This window comes from Halyomorpha halys, unplaced genomic scaffold, assembly GCF_000696795.3.
Source record: "Halyomorpha halys isolate HHAL.00 unplaced genomic scaffold, Hhal_1.1 Scaffold1268.1, whole genome shotgun sequence".
NCBI classification, from domain to species: domain Eukaryota; kingdom Metazoa; phylum Arthropoda; class Insecta; order Hemiptera; family Pentatomidae; genus Halyomorpha; species Halyomorpha halys.
This window is the reverse complement of record NW_027115086.1, coordinates 204,285-225,370: the sequence shown is the minus strand read 5'-3', so window position 1 is coordinate 225,370 and position 21,086 is coordinate 204,285. Positions and strand designations below refer to the sequence as shown.

At 31.5% G+C, this 21,086-nt stretch overlaps 1 protein-coding gene and 1 pseudogene across 1 annotated transcript in view; one reads left to right on the top strand and one right to left on the bottom strand.

Annotated features, from left to right (window-relative positions):
• The first annotated feature begins 2,400 nt into the window (after positions 1-2,400).
• Positions 2,401-3,936, top strand: LOC106689039 (cAMP-dependent protein kinase catalytic subunit alpha pseudogene; annotated as a pseudogene).
• A 3,018-nt stretch (positions 3,937-6,954) lies between these two features.
• LOC106689045 (Phosphorylated CTD-interacting factor 1) overlaps positions 6,955-21,086 on the bottom strand; it is a gene marked incomplete in the record, with an annotated part of 26,820 nt that continues 12,688 nt past the window's right edge. Inside the window, 5 exon segments of the mRNA XM_067052176.1 lie at positions 6,955-9,744; positions 10,706-10,876; positions 13,248-13,508; positions 15,449-15,708; positions 17,066-17,250. Of these exon segments, the coding sequence (XP_066908277.1) occupies positions 9,738-9,744; positions 10,706-10,876; positions 13,248-13,508; positions 15,449-15,708; positions 17,066-17,250 (884 nt within the window).

Genomic DNA, 21,086 nt, shown 5'->3' with positions numbered 1-21,086 from the left:
ACGTGCAGTTTCCTGTCTTTTCAGTCTGGTGTGAGGATTCCAGGTTAATCGTTTGTTCAAATGTAGTCCAAGGTAGCGGATCTATTCGACAGGGCTTATTAAAGGAGACTGTAGGGCAGTCGGTAGGTTTACGACGAAGGGTAAAGGTGATTTGATGGGATTTGTTGGAATTTATCTTAATCCTCCAACTACACCAATCTTCGAGGGCTGTTATATGGGATTGCAGATTTTGGGATACAATTAATGGGCTATTATTAACAGCGAGCACACATGTGTCATCGGCATACGTGGTAAAAGAGGAATATAAAATAAAGTTTAGTTCGAACCCCAAGTAGTCCTTGGATTTACTCCTGGCAAAACACAAGGTTGTCCGATATCTCCCTTTTCGACTACCATTTCACCTTCTCCGAATGTATGAAGTTGACCCCTGCCACAACTCTCCTATCCAGGACGTGCTGAAGAAACTTTGCCCCGCACTGCACTATTTCCACACTTCTAATGTTAGTGTTCGTCTATTGAAGTACATATAACACCATAACATTGAAAAACAAAACATACACGATAGCATTTCTCATATGGTGAAATTTCGATTCAAACAGTCAAGACACAGGGCCTGATAAACTATCACCACTTCATATTGAACAATCATAATGTGCTCAAAAACCAAACAGTCACCTTCACTAAACCATGCCTACTTGTCTAAGCATATATCGCTAGTGTTTTTTTTTCACCATGACAACCGTAGGGGTCGTTGACCCACAGACAACCGAATATCCGTATAGGTAGTCCATACCGAATAGGTAGTCCTGTACCTCCGAAATTCAATATAATGTTGGAATGTTCTTCAATTATATCGTGACCTGTTAGAACATCATAGCAAAGCATTTTAAAGACCATTAACGTGAAGCAGTCCTTTAAGTGATCAGCAATTCAAAGCTTCACCTGAATATTTCTCTCAATTTTAGTACACAAGGCAGTAGATGCCATGAATAAACGGCCTTGATTTGCGATTATTTGAATTGTATGTTTTTAGCTAAATCCAGGCTAACAAAACTACTAGAACTCCGAGTACTTACCAGAATACAACACAGAAGCACTATTGAGGTACGAACTGTTTTCGATACAGGCAACACTAGCGGCTGAGGTTTGTCCTCCTTCTTAGGCTTTCGACAAACCTTAGTGTAGTGTCCTTTGAGATTATAAAGACCACATTCAGCATCAAGATCCGAAAATGAGGAACCCGGATGGTGATCAAATCCACAGAATTTTTTTTTTTACCGCATATTAACACAAACGCCATCAGGATTATCACTAGCTTCCACCTCGTTAGATGGTGAAACAGTGCTGGTTCCAGCGTAGGTAAGTTCATTAGTACAAGCAGTATACCAAAGTGCTTGTTTTCTAACTGCATAACCTTGGTTTGGATATAGAATCCCTATGCTCCACCTGTGGTTTCCTGGAAACTATTAAACAGGTGGTCACGACCATCACAGCTTTTGAGGGATTAGAGCGAAATTGACCAGCGCCACAGCAGAGTTTGCTAAGTTGTACCTCTACGCACTCGGCTACAATCGCCTCCGCCATTTGACCCTATTGACTTGTATTAACTTTGTAAACCTTATAATTACCTTATTCAGTTTTCATCATTTGTTTACTAATGTGATTTCACTTTATTAATTAGTGTGATTATATTTATTAAAATCAATTGTCTTTAGTAATTTGAAAAGAACTACTAGCAACACTGATTTTTATTTAACCTCAGAGTTTATTATTTTGTGTGAGTGTGTGTGTATTGTTTAATATGATTTTAATCATATCACATTATGATTTTTATAATGTTATATGATTAAAATTAATATGATTTTAATCATAAAACGTTATTAATCCATTTGGTAATACGATAGCATTAGACATATATTAAAGCACTTACTAAAACAATTTTTATCTTTTTTCATTCGCATAAAGAAGTGCAAATTTAATATTTTTACAAAATTTGTAAAATGTGAAGAAGAAGGGTTGCGGTCAAAAAGGAACAAAATAGTTTTAATTATTTATTGTCTGATGTTTCGCCCCACTTTGTAGGGCTGTTCAAGACGACATTGATGTCTATAATATCTGTTTAACCTATCGTCTTGAACAGCCCAGAAGAAACCCTACAAAGTGGGGCGAAACGTCGGACAATAAATAGTTTAAAACTATTTTTTTCCTTTTTGACCACAACCTTGACCATGTTCTTCATATTTTAAATTAGACGGTGAGCTATTAATATAAGTATAAAAATTGTATAAAGTTAAAAAAATCAATATATAACCAGTATGACAGATGGTAAATTATTTAGTTAACTTTTTTTTCAGGTGTAATCTTCTAAAATAAAAAAATATATTATAAAAAAATAAATAATAATGACTATGTGATTAGGTAAACAAAATTTTGAAATTTTATTGTAATTTATAAAACTTTATATTATTTTCAGTTATGGATCCTTCATTAAAAAGAACAATATTTCCCATGCTCGATTGGAATAATTTCTTAAAAGAAGCGAAAATTGAGTTTTACAAATTGTATGAGCTCATAAGTAGTAAAAAGTACAATAGAGATTCCTTTGAATTTATCAAAACATTAGGAAGAGGGGCTTTTGGTCGTGTATATCTGGCAACAATGAGCGACAATCAAAACTATTATGCCATAAAAGTGCTCGATAAAGCGGAAGTAGTTAAATCTAAACAAATCAAACAGTCGATCAATGAAAAGAGAATACTTCAAGGTCTTAACTTTCCATTCTGCGTTTATCTGGAATATTCCTTCCAGGACAACAGCTACCTTTATCTATGTTTACCATTTATAATGGGTGGAGAGATGTTCAAATATTTGATGAGACAGAAAAGATTCCCGGAACCTTTATCAAAATTTTATGGCGCACAAGTGTTACTTGCATTCGAGTATCTTCATTATTGTGATTTAATCTTCAGAGATCTCAAACCAGAGAATATTTTGATCGATGAGAAAGGTTATTTGAAAATCACAGATTTCGGATTTTGTAAAATTGTTAAAACAAGAACTTACACATTATGCGGAACACCAGAATATTTGGCACCTGAAGTTATCCAACAGAAAGGCTATGGAAGATCAGTGGATTGGTGGACTTTCGGTATACTAATTTTTGAAATGAGTTCAGGTCGCACTCCTTTTCGTGCATCTGACCCAATGAGAATATACGAAAAAACTGTTAAAGGTAAATACACTACTCCAGACTATTTTTCACATGAATTGAAGGATTTATTAAAGAATATTATACAAGTAGATGTAACTAGAAGGTTCGGAGTTTTGAAAGATGGAGTTAACGACATTAAGAATCATGATTGGTTCAACACTATGAACTGGGATGCTTTATTTAATGGACATATAGCAGCTCCATATGTACCAGACGTAAAAGGGGCAGGCGATACTAGTCATTTTGATAAATACAATGAAGCTCCTTGGAATATTGCAAAAAATAATAAGTATTATAAAGAATTTCAGGACTTCTGACCATTTATAGCTCTCAATAGCAATAAGGTTAGTATTTTAAAAATATAAAATAAATATGAATACGATTAGGTACTTGGTTTGTTGTAAAGACACTTCGTTTTTCAGCTGGCTTGAGCACTAAGATGGTCGTCTGTGAATTGGGTCCTTCACTGCCAAATTACTTACACAGTGACACGTTTAAAGTTATATATGTTGGCACGGCAAAGGGAACTTTCATCAAGCTGCTCATACCTCAAGCAGCTACCTCTCGTTAGCTGCATGAATGTTGTTGGATCCAATTACGCATTATAAAAAAAAAAACTTGAATTCATAGACACATATGGGCTAGATCACAAAACTCCTAAGCTATATCCCTTTCATACATAATTGACTGCTAAAGCTTGATAAAATAAAAAGTATGAACCTCTTTAGATTTGTAATATTTTGTTAGGAAAGATTTACCATCGTACCACTTTTCTCTCAATTACACAGTGATGTAACATACAAAAAGCATGGACGTACTAGTTACATCATGTCTTTCAGAAGCGGAGCTGTACCATGGGTGCCACATCTATCCTGTTTCTAGGATGTAAGCTGATGGGTTTGAAATAAGGTGAAAAAGAAATGTAATTGAAAAGTACTTGTGAGGTCACATTGTGTAGGTTTTTGTTATTTGTCTTTTTAGATATTAGTAGCTTTAAATCTTTCTATGGAATTAGCTTTGAAATTTAAGGAATGCTACGATGTTAAGTCTTTTCACAGTACGCAGTGAACCTGAAGGGAGTGTTAAAGCTGAGCCAAAGAGCTTTTCTAAAAACGCCTCGACGATTGAAGTAATGTATAGTCATCAATAAATAGGAAACTTCTATATATCTATTTTCTATCTGGAAATACGATTTGCTGTAAAATGATTACAGAGTCCATAGTAAAATTGCTTTCTCCTGACTTATTTTATATTTTTTGGCTCGCCAAATCAGTATATATCTGAAATTTAAAAAAAAAGAGGCATCAACACAAGTTTGCAAAAACAAATAAAGGTTCTGTGTGATAAATATATCTATCAATGAAATTAAGCGATATAATTTTATGAATTCAAAGTTTTTTACATTTTGGAAGATTATTGATTGACCGTGTGTATAGATGAAATGAGTATGGTCCGGGTGCGGTCAAAAGACGAAGCCCTGCAACGTTGGCTCAATAAAATAGTATAATTCTACAATTTGAATTTTTTTTTTACCGCACCCGGACCATACTCCATTCATTTTTTACATTTTGTGTAGCTTACCACGAATGTCCTTAATTGGGTATTTCACAGGACATTTTCTCACCCTGACTAAACCAAGGGATTTGTTCTGTAAAACAGGCGCGCCTGAAGTATTACATCGTTCATAAATTTCTGCGCATGCTATTTGAATTTGAAGTATTTTTTAAAATAAAATTTACGTAGTTAAATCATTATATTGGATTGTAAAATAAGCTCGTACTGTTTTTCAATATTTCAATTTAATCCTTTCTGTGTGTATGAAATCATGTTCAATTGGTCTATAATATTTACATATTCTAACAAAGGATTAGTTAAGTTGCATTTATGTATCAGTTTCAACCGAGATTCCTTATTTTTAAGTGGTATTATGCTTGCTCAAAATTGAAGAGAAAAAAATTCATTTTCGTCATTTAATGATTTTTTATTTCCGAAAAGGAAAATCCACTGCACAGGTGGTTAACAAAATTTGCAGTGTGTATGGCGATGACGCCTTAGTAGAAAGCACCGTCTGTAAGGAGTTGGTTCGGTTCAGAACTGGAAATTTTGACTAGGAAGACGCAAAGCGCTCGAGTCGTTCTTCAACTGTTGATGAACAAAATCAAGGATTGGTCACAGGCAACCCTCACTCTATGACATGGGATATCGCAGAAACACTAAACATATCTCATAATTGTAAAAACATAGTTTTCCGTCCTCACGTGTCTTTGCAGACCCGGCAGAAATTATTGGGGTTTGGCTAGGATATGATCCCCCACCCACCCTATTCACCAGACCTTGCCCTAACAGATTTTCACTTATTTCGGACCCTTCAAAACTCTCTTAACGGGAAACCCGTTAATTCGCTCAAAGACTGCAAAACGCACACAGAGGAGTTCATTGCGCTAAAATCTGACAAGTTCTGGGAAGATGGAAGTAAAAAAATACCTGAAAGATGGCAACATGTAATAGATCAAAATGGTTCATATGTATATATAGTTCATTAAAAATATTTACAAGAATCTGAAGTTTTTATTTAAATCACCAGTAAAAAAACTCTATGAACTTATTTTACAACCCAATATATAAAACTGTACATTATTTCTACTTACTAGTACATTTAAAAAAAATAAATAACGGTCACATAAAAGCCACCATTAATATAAAATTCTCTTCTATGCCTCACAACTCTGATTATCTTCTATGTGAAAATCAACATGAGAAGGTCCCTCTCCTCTGGATTATTTTTTACTAGTAGAACCATACAGAATGGAGATCCCACAACTAATAGATAAGTATTACAGATAACCTTAAAATAACCAAGGTAGTAAAAGGTAATACTCAACATGATTTATTCTTTTTTCCCATGGTAAAGCATGCACTAATTTTATTGTTTTTTTTTCTGTTTTAGAGGGATCAGAAAAAAAATCTGATTCTCACACCTTTTTCAAATTTCCCACTAATCTCTTACCTTTGTAAGTTCATTACTGTTTCTAGCCTGGAAATATTGGCTTTTATATAGCTTTTTCCTCCAATTTCCTAACTATGATTTACAACAAGTAACCTTCCAGCAACTAGGGTCATGTTCTTTCCATACACCTAATTCTTTGCCCCAAAATGAGATTATCTTTCAATGTAAGGATTTATTAAATATGTTATTATTTAATCTTTTTCTAATGGACAACTTAATTATACTATAGACAATGTTTTTTCGTTTTCTTCAATGCAAAACCAAAGACATTTAGGTTATCATTTGTTGAAGAAGACATTTTCATTTCTTCGTCATTAATTCATTTTAACAGCCAACAAAGAAATTACATTTTTAACAAACGAATGGTATTTTAAACTAAAACCCAAGGAAGGCTATGATCACCACCCATGCAGTCTCCACATAAGAAAGAAGTCTTAAAATAATTACATTTTTATGTATGTTTTTTATTTTACAACAGATTATGTATTTTATTAGAAAATTTGTGAAAGTATTTTTTTTTTAAATTCTAGTTTATTTTCTTCGATCTGAGAGAGAAATTTAGTTCTACACTCTTGTAAAAGAGTGTAACAAATATTTTGATCCTTTCCCCTCAAAATTAATTATTTTTCCAATATATACCCTTGTATTGCATTGTTTAACCAATGCTTACTCTGTAAAAGAATAAACACATACAAATTTATTTCACAAGGTAAATATTTTAAATATAAGATAAAAATTAAAAAACATCATACAAAATTTATTTATTTTTTATTATTTTCTCCAGAGATCGTAATAAACACAACCTAATATAAAAACTCATTTATATTTTACCACAAAAAAATATAAATTTAAATCATGAGGCCTTGGAACCTTGAAACAAAAAAAAAAGATGAAAGATTTCAGGTACAAGGAACTTTAATTAAAAAAATAACAATTGCACTTAATTATAGTTAGAATGAGAACATAAATGCCTTCATGCATTATGCAGACTGCAAGCAAGCAATTATAATCCAGAAATTGAAACATAAAAGTAAAATAAATGTTATATCTTGTCAAATAATTTTTCTTTTGAATTCCTATAGCTAGCAGTCCCATGATAAAAAACTTAACACATAAAATAAGAATTTGTTTATAAATAACAGTTAATTTATACTAAAATAACATAGATTTTCATATAGTATATAAATAAGAACACATTAATAGTAACAGATAAATATCTATAAGGTAAAATTTTAATAGCTTATAGTTATATACAATAAAATTTATAATATAACTACACTTTAAATCATTCATTCCTACTATAACATAATGTTGTTGTTTATTTTGTTGTTTAAATTAAATAAACTATATATTTAAAGAACATAAATAATATGAAATTATATGAAGCTATTTATTTACATTTTATTATACACAAACCCATCTGTTACTTTAATTAACATTCTAGAAAATTGCATATATTATTTTTACTTCTTATTTATATATAAATGTATATACATCTTATAAAAATTTGTACACAAATATTATCAAACACCGTTGCATAAATTAGCTATCAAAACTTTTTAAAAATGTTTGGTGTTTATATTAGTTCTAAAAATTTTACATCATAAGTATATAAAGGCCTTTATATAAATATATTTTGATATTTAATTTAATTTTTAAAAATAAAACCTGTAAGATGTAAACTTTATAACAAATTCATTTATAATATAAAGTCACCAAAACGGTGCATAATTTTATTAGGTTATTCAGTACAAGGAACCAGAATTCGACACTATCGTAAATATAGAACATTTTTTTAATAAAACCAAATCTGCTAATACGGAAATATGATATTAAAAATTAAAATTATGACATTCATAACAACCAATACAAGTTAGTGCAAGCATCAAATTTTCATAATAAACTAAATTTTTATGGCTGTACTGTAATCATATATTTTACCAACATTGTAAGATAGTTATCAAGTACATAGATTGTAATGAGTGCTAAATTTAAATTAATCAATTAATTTAAAAGCAATAAGTGTCTTTCAAATATAGCCAAGTTTAAACTACGAATAACAAAGGCCAACACAACTTATGATAAAGAAAAATGTAATGATACTAAAATTATTTTATAAAGATGAATATACAACAATAAAAATAGTCAATTTTAGTAACTATGAGGATGGATCATAAAGTAGAGTTCCCAAAGCACTGGAGCCATACGAAAATTTTAGCTTGGCCCTTTATTCCATTGTAATTGAGAATTGTTTAAGCTATCCTACCCTGTCATAGAATACTAAAACATATTTAGTCCATGGATAAGCAACTAATGCTAGAAGACATATATTGGTCCGCTGCAATACCACAAGCTACTGGCTGACAGAAAAAGATTACCTGACTCGATCGTCAATGATTTATTATATGCTCATAATTATTTTTTGTAAGTATAAGCACTTTAATTTATATTTTTAATGTGAAGATTAATATATTATGCTAATATAAGAATAAATTTATATACAGAGATGTTTTAATCTAGTCAAAATAATTGTGGAACACCTTTTGGTATTTATTTTTAGCATGGCTGAATGATGTAGGGATTCCTAAGAGCCAACAAGTAGAACAACTCTGGTCAAGACGTTTCTGTGTGACTAAGGACTCTAAGATTTTATTGCCTTAGTCATTTGGACAGGATTATTCCAGCCCCCGAGTTTTTATCCACACTTATACTCTCTCTTTTGGAGAGAGCTTTGAGTTACCCAATATAGTCTCTGGAGGCTCCCTCTATCCTATCTATTCATGGTTGGTTCAAAGGTTGCTCCGTTTGAAAACTGGAATACCTATCCTACTCGATTTGTATACCCACATCACTCTTGTCCTGATCAACAACAAGGAGGATATTACACTATTACTCCGTGTACTTGCCCTTCAGATTCCCGATGTTTCTCCTACTCATGATTTGGAAAAGCTGGAACAGCATCTGGATAAATACTGGAAGCAAAATTACTATTACATTGAAAAGTATAATGATGTTTTTAGCTTTCAAATGATGTATTTGGTTTTGAACATAAATGCTTTAAAATAATGTATTTGATTTATAATCTAATCATTGTTGTACATATTTAAGAAATAAGAGAACCTAGTTTTATGATCCGCCCTATATCAACTATAAACTTTTGTATAGAAATCTACTTAATATTTTTAAATTATCTTGGTTAATAATGGTCTAATATATCTGGTTGGATCACAGACAATGTCAATTTTGAATAGTTATTAATAAAATATAAGTAAATACAATAAAAGTTTATATGATTAGAAAATTAATTATAAATATTTTTAAAAACATAAAAAAAGTTGTAAGTTAGTAAATATGAATTAGAGTGTGAGTTTAAAAAGGTGTCAATTCTATTTCAGAAAGCTTTAAGACTGAAAAAAATTAGTATATACCTGACAACATTATTCGATCAATCACTGTCTTTCAAGAGCCTGGAATTATACAGTGTTGCTGGCAGTACGACACAAAATCCCTCTCAGATGTTCATTTTCTTTTAGATGAAAAGGTAATAGAAAAAAAAATTGGTTAAAAGACCTATATAGGAGCCAAAGAGTATGTTTTAATAATAGATAAACTAAGACCATGTCCATTCATTTTTTATAAATATTTTGAAAACAGAACATATCACTTGATAAAACCAGATATATTCAAACAATCCAAATTGATTCACATTTTAATAAAAATATCTTCACACCTCAGTTACAATGTTTATGCAACTCTCAGTAAATGAACGATTTAAAAATCAAATAAGTTATAAGAAGTGTTATTGATATTTAAAAGGCAGGAACAGAAAAAGTAAAATAACTTTTAAAACAACCCTATAAAAAAAAAATAAAAAAAATAGTATATTTAAAATATATCCAGAAAAAGTTATAAATAAATCAATGAAGGAAGAAATGAAATTTATATAAATTAAGTATAATGAAAGTAATGGAACCAAAAAATATTTAAGTAGAACTATGTTTAAGTATTCAAATTATTATTATTATTTTTTTTATTAAAGAAAAAATCCCTTCTTCATATTTTATCTAGCAATTTTGATATTTTTTATTATTATAGAATTTTACTATTTTTTTTTACCAATTCAATTTTCACAGCACACAATATATGTATACAGATGTTGATACACTGTTCTCCCTACATTTTTATTTAAAATCAGCGCATATTACAAAATTTAATTGGTTATAGAAATTTTAAAATATTAAACTGTATGAAAAATATAACACTTTGTTTTTCCTATATAAATTATGCAATATAATTGTCATATAAGCATGAACTTGGAAATGATTCCAAAGTTGGGGAAAAGTGGAAATTGTACTCATAATCTAGGCAGCCAGTGTCTACATCAGAGTTCATATCTTTCTATTATCTAAACTGTTCTATACAAAACCAAAATATTATTTGTAGATATCTTCTAATTGAATATTAGTTAAATTAGCTTAATATTTTACTCTGTGGGTGCATTTGGAGCAGGAGGAGGAACAGGAGAAGGTCTTCCTGGCCGAAGAGCTTCAAGAAGAACATCCACACGGTCATCTGTAGGACCCCATTGTTGGTAACCAGCATTATTTTGTAACCAAACAATTACAATGCCATGGGATGATTTCAAATTCACTTCATTTCTACAAATTAAAAGTTAAAATACATACATTATTGAGCTAAAATGCCTGAGAAAAAAAAAGTTGGAATATTCCAAACTATTGATATCAACTGCCATCAGTCATATATTCAATTACAATATACTAATATCTGTGCATCCTCATGTTAGTGAATGACAACTGCTTTTAAGTCAGAAAAATATTTATAGAAAATAATAGAGAATGAATTCACTGAACAAAAAAAATAAATAAATATCTACGAAGTACATGGCTTCCTTATTATTTCAATATGTATATTTTTTGATAGCTGCTTATTTTATTTTCTGAAAATTGCATTTCCTGTAAATTACTCATTTTCTATATATTTTTACTATTTTTACACAATTACCTATATTTTAACGTTAACCTTTATAGTTTGAGAATAAACTCTACGGGAAAAACTGTTTATTTAAATATAATTCTATCCAGGAAATTACTTTTTCTCATAGTTGAACAAAACTTGGGAATGAAATGAGATCATACTGACACTGGATCATTTTTAATCAAATCCTCAACTTACTTCTAACTTTAAGTCAAATCGGACATGCCATTTTCATAATATAGATGTGTCAGGGAAATGTTGTGCCTACATTAGAAAAAATGAAAAGGGTTAAAATTTATACAAGGCCTATTTAAGATTAATCCCTAACTTTCCTCAACTTTGGGTCAAATCATTCTTTCTTTGAGTCGAGAAAAATTAATTTTCGCATGTGTAAGCAAAAGTAGAGGAGAGTGTTTGATGAAATTGATACTGGATCACTTTTTACACTAATCCTCAACTTTCCTCAAAATTTGAGTCAAATTAAGCAAACTAATTATGATAAATAGGTCTTCTAGGAAAAGTATGTTTATATAGGTGTAAGTGAAAGTAGTGAATATAATCAGATAAAGTAGATATTTAATGACATGATATGAATGCAAGGTCATTAAACATGTAGTAATTACAATTACCATGAGATACTGACCACTAAGGGACACGCAATTCATCATTGGAAAGGAATTGCCAAAGATAACAGAAGTGGAGCAGGCTGATTAAGGCCCTTAAAACTCTTAAAGTTCTTTAAAGCCAACAGAGGGATAGGGAAGAAAACGAAAAGAAATAAAATAAAAGGTTTACTGAACCCAGGTTTAATGCTGATATGACCAATCGCTATCAACTTACATCTACCCAATGGCAGCCATATAAAACTGAAATCCACAAGATCAGTCTTGATACAATCCTCCCACCTATGTTTCGTTCCACCCCTCGGATGTTTAACCATCAGGTCACTGCTAACTAACTTTTTAGGAATATGTTGGTTACTAAACCCAACAACCTTACAAGCCCATCTTATTTGCTTATAAATATCATCATATATTTACCGGGTGCACATCACGTAATGCAGCATTGCGTAGTCTTCTAAATTTTCTGGTTAGCTCGTCCTTTATCCAAATATTTTAAACAATACTTTATTTATGTAAAGCACCTAAAACCTTAAGGGGCTGTTCCTTAGTGTAAGAGACCAAGTTAACATTAGTAAATAACAGTACGAAGTAGTTTTCTAAACTTTCCAAGTTTCTAGACAGAAGGTGCGAGCTAAGCACTTTTGAAATATAAAAATAATACATATTTCTTACTTTTAATCCTGTCTCTATTTTCTCATCAATTTTGTTTTTGTCTAATTATCATATAACCTAACAACTTAAACCTCTACTTGTTCATGTACTTCCTCCTATATCTCCACCACCAAAATTATTGCAGTTTCTGCTGCTAGCTGTATTTTGTTTTATCTTAATTTATTTTGAGACCAAGATCCTTACTAGCTTAGTTATAATTGATTTTACAGTTTCTTCATCTTCACTTGGCAGTGCCAAATCATCAGCATACCCAAGCACGGATATTTTACCACCCAGAGTTAAACCCTTTTCAGTATGCATAAACCTTCTAATAACATTATATAAAAAGACAGATGAAAGAGAATCTGTCTTGTTTGTTTTGAGAATCTGAGAGTCTTGTTTCATTCCTGACCAAACCCCAAACTTTTAGGAATAATAATTACTGATTCGAACTTTATTAAATGTTTTAGTCATGCACATCTCACTAGATTTACTGATTTCTTTTCCTATTGTTTTAATTTCATTCCACTGTTTATTCTCTATTAAATTATAATATTATACAGTTTTTGGTGGTCAATAGAATCATAAGAGAAAAAAAATTATACACTAATAAAATTGAATACTAACATACAAAAATTTTTGGTATGATAGAATGTGAATTCTCTTATTAACAAAGAACTATAAGCAAGTCATCTTATAATGTAATGGTGATAATAATAATAATGATTATTATTTCTAATAATATAAGAATATATTTTACTTGGCCATTGTGTGTTGAAATCCATGACGGTACTCATGTTCAAGATTAGGCACAACAATTTGTTTTCTTCTAAATGGCGATGCTTCAAGTTTTAAGAGTGAATTGGGCAGATCATCTGGAAGGGTTACGATGAATGACAATGGATCAGCAGATTCAGAAAGGCAACGTTCAAAATGTGCAATGGCTGCATGAATAAGTTCTTCACAATAAGGAGGATTTGCAATAAATGATCCTGACACTATTTTCAAATCTAAAATTGGTCTGGAAAAAAAAGAAAATGAAATATTTTATCAGCATACAAACCACAAACAATATAAAACCTCCACAGACCGCACTTGTATAGTATAATTAAATATATATACAATTAAATATTTAGTTTCCTTGCTTTTTGATCAAAATGACTTTTGTTTACTAACAAAAAAAATATTTTTGTTTAACTAAAACAAAAGATTAAGAGTAAATGCCTAGAAAGAGTGTAAAAAAAAGTTATAAACAATTTATTTTCCTTTACAGAGGAAATCTATATATAGTATATATATATATAGGTATGCTTTGAATAAAACTTCTTTTCTTTTAAATTTATTTTATTTATATTTAAATTCTCATTCGCTATTTTGAGTTATTTTCCTCATCTTCAAGAATCAAGCATTTTTTCATGAAATTAAATTTCAATAAAAAATAGACCTAGGGAAAGAAAAATGAAATTTCTCAATTTAGACTCCTCATTTCAAACAACACATATAATGGCTGCTCTACTCGCATACATTTACCAATATTTTATTTGATTACATCAAAATATAAATTAACTTGTCTTGATTGATATATGCATATAACACTTAAAAACATCAGGTTGATAGTAATCATGACATTTTTCAAGTATTTTTTTCAGAACAGCTAAATAACTAAATGCAATTACATTCAAAATTAATGGAAGATCGCTGATTGGCTGTGCGCAATGATAAATGGAATATGGTCTGGGTGTAGTCAAATAAAACTCAAATAGTAATAATTATTTTAATTGAGCCAACGTTTCGCCCCACGTTGCAGGGCTTCATCAAAAGTAATAAGACTTTTATTTTTCTTATTTAATTTTTACATTTCATTGTATACCCTTGTAATTTTCCATTTACTTTTTTACTTAAGCTAAGTGTTTGTATCTTTTTTAGCCCTGATGAAACCCTGCAACGTGTGGCGAAACGTTGGCTCAATTAAAATAGTTATTACTATTTGAGTTTTATTTCACCACACCCAGGCCATATTTCATTCATTCAAAATTAATGTTCTTGGAGTAAAATTACAAGATACTTTTGCTATTAAGTATAAATCAGAATGAATAAAAAAAATGTGAAAAGATTTTATTGGAAACAAATACATCTATTTAAAATTGTTATAATTATATTTTTAAAAATATTATACAAGCTAATCTAGGGCCTGCCCCAAATCACAACAGCTACTGTAAAAGGAAATATTGCCATCATGACCAATAAATAAATTGCAGTTTTGAAAAAAAACAAAGATTAATTTTAACTCAAAGTAGGGTGCTAAGTGAAAGTTATGTAATATACACACACTATTGTTTTTAATATGTAAATATTACATGATAAGTAATTAAATATTTGGATGGATTCTTCCATATCATTTATTTCTTTAAATGCTTTGTGTTGTAAGTTTAGAAAACTTTACAATAAAAGAAAGATCTTGTTTTTAATATGTTAATATTATATGATGAATAATTAAATATTTGAACGAATTCTTGTATATCTTTTATTTCTTTAAATGCTTTGTGTTGTAAGTTTTAAAAACATTACAATATAAAAAAGATCTTGGAATAAAACTAAACTGAGAGAATTTAGGGTGAGTATTTTTTTTTAATTTTGCATCATTACTCTAATTATGAATGTCCCCTTCCCAACCATTATTAATTTCCACAACCAACTGATGCAAAATCTCAATTGTAAAATAATATGGGTAGATTTAGGTTTTTAATATAATTTTTGGTAACTTTGTTATTATTTAATTATTGTGATTACTTCACTTAGTACCACAACCATGGATTTTACCTTATTAAAAAACATAAAATTTAAATTTTTATTTATTTTTTCCAGGTGCTGCTTTGGAAATAAATCAATAATTAGGGAATCGTATTTTACTTATGGTTGTTTTATTTCATCATAATTTTAAAAAATAAACAAAAAATTTACCCTCGGGATCCAAAATAAGAATCAATATCAGGAAACGCTGAGCAATACTGTCTAAAATATGAGTTGAGTGGTGAAGCAAAACATTCAAAGGTAACTTGGAAAACCTTATGAAGTGCATCAAAAACTGGAGTAGGAAGTGAAGTCTGGCTCCAGTGTGATGGACCTACGTAAGCTGCATAACGTTTCAATAACATCCATACACGGGATAAAAACAGCTCAAGCTTTTTGTCATCAAAACATGAAATACGATACATATACTCCTGTTAAACATAATTAAAGAAATTAATAAACAGTAACAAACTATATATAAATTATAATTATGTTTATTTTCCAAAGAAATAATAGGATCATTCCAATATGAGTTCAAACCATCAAAAAATTAGTTTAAGATTAGCTTCATATCTGCCAGCTAAGCCATTTCAACAGCTATAAAACATAAAACAGCTGTGTCTTCTAAACACCATAGTGTGGACTTATGTTGGAACGATCCAAAGGACTAGTGCATATTAAGATACAAGGACTTGAAATACAGAGCAGTGGAACATGAAATATAAAGGAACATTGAGACATGCTAAGTGCTTGTGTCTCAATGTGCGGTGGTCTCTTCTATTACACACTTCACATAAACTTTCATTCTTAACCCATTTGCATCACATAGAAAAGCGGAAAATTTGTTCTTATCACATCATTTTTTCAAGAACTCCCCAACAGATATAAAATGCACTTTGGTCAGAAATGCCTAAGTGAAATGCATGCATATATGCCAGAGTACTCTGGTGATAGTTGCCGGGCAAAATGTGCTCATATAAGTGCTTACGATGAAAATGGGTTAAAATATTGCACGCCCCTGTGCTTCAATGTACATTTGTATATATATGAGCGCCTCTTGAGTTTATGTATTCATTAGTCTGTTAATTGAATAAACGTTTTTTAATTCTATTCTTACAATTAAAGTTCAACAACTACACTTCCTACCTCAATAATATCGGTATTTCATCATTATAATTAACAATATAAAATAGACTGCTACAAATGTCTTTTAGACAAATAAAGATGGAGTGTGGACTTTTATAAAACAAAACTGCTTTAATTTTACTTCATAACAAATAAATACGACAGATCTGAATCAAAATTGTTGTAAAAAAGGAATTACAAATACACATTATGAACCTCTTTTTAACTACAAGGAAAGGAACAAACCTCAAAACTAAGAAACTAGCACCCACAAATTATTTATGTACAAGTAAAGCAGAATAAGATTCATAAAATAAAAAAAGAATAAATAAATTAAAAAAAAGAGGAAGAAAATTATTTTTACACATAGTAGGATGAAAAAGAAAAGAAAATTATAAACTGATTGACATTAAACAAAGTAATTGGTACTCAATAAATGTTGAAATAGCTAACAAGTTTCTTGAAATATATATATTTTAATAGCCAATAACCTTGATATCCTTTAGTGAAGTAAACTTTTATTATTTAGAATTAAAAACTAATGTGAAACATAGACACAACACATGAAAAAATCACATTAAGTTAGTGAACATTTTAAGAAAAACCAAAATTATTTACAAAAGTTATTCTATTTAATTAATTTAAAAAGTATTTACAACTTACTAGTTTATGAAGATAGGGGGTATTGATATTCACTGTTTCACTCTGAAACCTAAGAAGAGTTTGGTCTTTAATCTGGTCCATACTAAAATCAACTGGAGGTAGCCGCGGGCATGGAGTACTGAACTGAACTGGATAACACCAAACTTTACGTGACAAACTCATAATATTGCCACTTCCTCTTGGTTCTGAAATATTGTAAAAGAAAATGACATACTAATAAAAAAAATAAATAAAAACAATATTTGTTTTCAATTAAGGTCAAATATAATTTATACATATTTTTTCCCATAGTGTGAAGAAAAATTTTAAACATAGTTAAACAACATAGAAAAATTGCTTTACTTCTTACTGTAAAGTACTCAAGTGCAAAGTACAGTACTTTAAGTTTTCTGATTTTTCTCTTAATTTGTGAATACAAGTGAATTTCAATTTGTATTATATTACAGAAAGCTTGAATTTAACATTTGAAAGAGTTTAACATTTGAATAAAGGTTTAAGCTCTATCTACTTACATTTCAAACACACACACAAAAAAAAATCTAAATTTCTGTGTTAATACTATAAACTCATACAGACGCTATCAAATCAGGCCTAGAAGAAATTGGCCACAATGTAAGAAATATATCGTGCGTTCTTCACCCCACAGAAAAATATCCACTGCCTTTATTCTTTGTAGATTTAGAGCCAGCCCAAAATAACCCTGAAATATTTCAGGTTACAAGGCTAGTTTACTCAACAGTTAAATTTGAGGAGCCCAGACAAAACCTATTATTGTCCAATGCACCAGATATCAAAAGTTAGGGCATACAAAGCCCTATTGCCATCACCAGGCTAGGTGCGTTAAATTTGCTGGCCCTCATGCTACAGAAACCTCGGGATGAACCAGCAAAATGTGCTCTCTGTCAAAAAGACCCAGCAAGCTACAGAGGTTGTGAAATCTACAACCTTGCTGAAGGTGAGATCACACTTCATGGCATCAAAAAGCTCGGAATAAACTCGTTCCCTGCCACCTGAAACTCAAAATTTGGAAATTTTTCCAAACTTGAAAATACCAGCTCATGTCACCGAATCGCAGCCGTCTGCTTCAAAAACTCAAGATTGACCTCAAGACTCAACCTGGACTTTCTCTGAGATCACAATCAATAAAAGCCAGCCTCAATGTCAGGCGGCTCAGACTTCTCAACCTAAGCCCCTGACCTCTTATCCTCAGCCTCAACCTCCACGTCATCAAAATGCTCCCTATCATCTACCCTTACGGGTAAAATTGCCGCCACCACATCCACTCCCAGTTCCATCTCATCCAGCTGTTCCAACCAACTCCTCGTCCCAACCATTGAAATGCGAAACAGCTTCTCATACCCCAGCTCCGCATAAATCACGACTAGCCCAACCCTCACTCAGTACATCTAGTCACACAAACAATCCATCCCAAGCTCCTCATCCATATCCTCATCGCCAAAATCCAATGGATATAACTTCTATCCTCACATCCTTCCTGAAAGATCTTCAAGATACCATCAAACCTCTCATTAACCTTCTCACCAGAATCCTATCCGAAATCCCGCTTAATTTCCCACGATGAGCACAAAACCCCTAGCTCTCCTGTTATGGAATGCTAATGGCCTAAATAATCATCGTGATGAACTTGACTTATTCCTACATGATAAACACATTGACATAGCCCAACTGACAGAAACTCATTTCACTCAAAGAACACACTTTTACATATGTGACTATTTCACTTATAGATCAGACCATCCATACAACACTTCCCATGCTGGTTCTTGTATCCTTATCCACAAATCCTTATCCCATTCCCTTATTTCTTCCAATCCAACTGATGCAATTCAATCAACCTCGGTTACCATTTTAACTTGACCTTTCCATGTTACCTTTTCAGCTGTATACTATCCTCCTGGTAATAACCTTTCTTATTCTGAACCCTCAGACTACGCTTCATTGCTGGAGGAGACTATAATGCTAAGCACCAATGATGGGGATGCCGCACATCCAACTACCGTGGTAACATCCTATCCCGTGTTTCCACCTCCAATACCTATTCCATTCTCTCTCCCAAAAATCCGACTTATTGGCCTACATCCCTCAAAAAGCACCCTGATATCCTTGATATATTTATCACCTCTCAGATTTCTCCCTCTCAAACCACTGTTGAATCTCTGGATGGCCTATTATCACATCATAGTCCAGTTCTACTTTTTTTACATTCATGTTTTGTACCAAAGCCCTCCGCCCCTTTATTGATAACAGGAAGAGTTGACTGGGACAAATTTAAATGTGAACTGGAAACTAAACTGGACTTAAACATTCGACTGAAGACAAAACAAGATATCTATGAAGCTATTGAAAAACTCGCATACGAACAAGTATAATTGACAACACTTTGGCTAATAGGATATTAATAACAATAAATAAAATAACCTGCCACGGCATCTTCGTATCTTATTAAGGGAAAAACGCCAAGCAAGACCGAAGTGGTATAGGACCAGATATCCAACTGACAAAACTTATTACACCAAATTGACTAACAAACTAAAAGTAGAAATCAGAAAATACTAAATTCAAAATTTAATTAACTTTACTGAAAATCTTACAACTACTGACAAATCATTATGGAGGATCACTAAAAACCTGCTGAATTTGAAAGATTTTAACCACCCACTTCTCACCGAATCCTAAACCTGGACCAGAACTGACGCAGAAAAATCACAAACATTCAGACAACACCTCTCAATAACCTTTGTTCCACATCCTGATATCCTTAACCCAATTCATCTTGAATATATTTTAGTAGAACTAAATATTCTGCTCCAAATGACCCTCCCACCTAAAGCATTTCATCCTTCTGAAATATCTAGCATCACTAGCATCTACCCGCAAAGCTCCTGGATACAACCTAATAACATCCCACATTCTAAAACTTCTTCCTCGGAAAGCCATCCTATTCCTCACTTACATATATAACGCCGTACTCCGTTCCACATATTTTCCTGACCCATGGAAATTATCTATAGTTAAAATGATCCCCAAATCCCAAAAGCCTCCAGAATACCCATCATCCTATCTCTCTATTACCGATCATGAGCAAAATCCTTGAAAAACTCATTTTGAAACGCCTGTACCCCATCCTGAATTCCATTCATATAATCCCTGATCACCAGTTTGGATTCCGAACATCCCACTCTACTATCCAGCAATGTCATCGTGTATTGAACGTATTCTCGTCTTCTTTGGAGGGCGGAATGTACTGCACGGGAGTCTTTTTCGAAGTAGAACAAGCTTTTGATCGAGTCTGGCACCCGAGACTGCTTTACAAACTCCGTAAATTCCTACCTCCTACATACTTTCTCATCATTCTTTCCTTTCTCATTGATAGATTATTCCAAGTAAACCACAATGGTTCCTATTCATCCCTCTATTCTCAGTCTGCTGGTGTTCTTCAAGGTAGTATCCTTGGTCCCATCCTCTACACCATCTATACAGCTGACATTCCAACCAATGACACATGTGTGCTCGCTGTTAATAATAACCTATTAATTGTATCCCAAAATCTCCAGTCCCATACATCACAGCCCTCGAAGAATGGTGTCGTAATTGGAGGATTAAGATAAATTCCAACAAATCCCATCAAATCACCTTTACCCTTCGTCGTAAACCTACTAACTGCCCTACAGTTTCATTTAATGATGTTATTCTTACCCCTGTTTAACAGATCCGCTACCTTGAACTACATTTGGACAAACGATTAACTTGGAATCCTCACACAAGACTGAAAAGACAGGAAACTGAATGTCAAATATTTAAAAAAAAATGCTTTAAGAGGAATACATCTTGTAAATTCTAGTTACTGCACATTTTAGTAAGTTGAATATATAGTTCAGATAATAATGGAAGGAAAATGGAGGTTTCTGTATTTTTTAACTGTATATTTTACGTATTTTTAAAAAATTTTTACTCTAGTCATTGTTACTTATTTTTTATTCTTATCATTGTTTATTCAAGT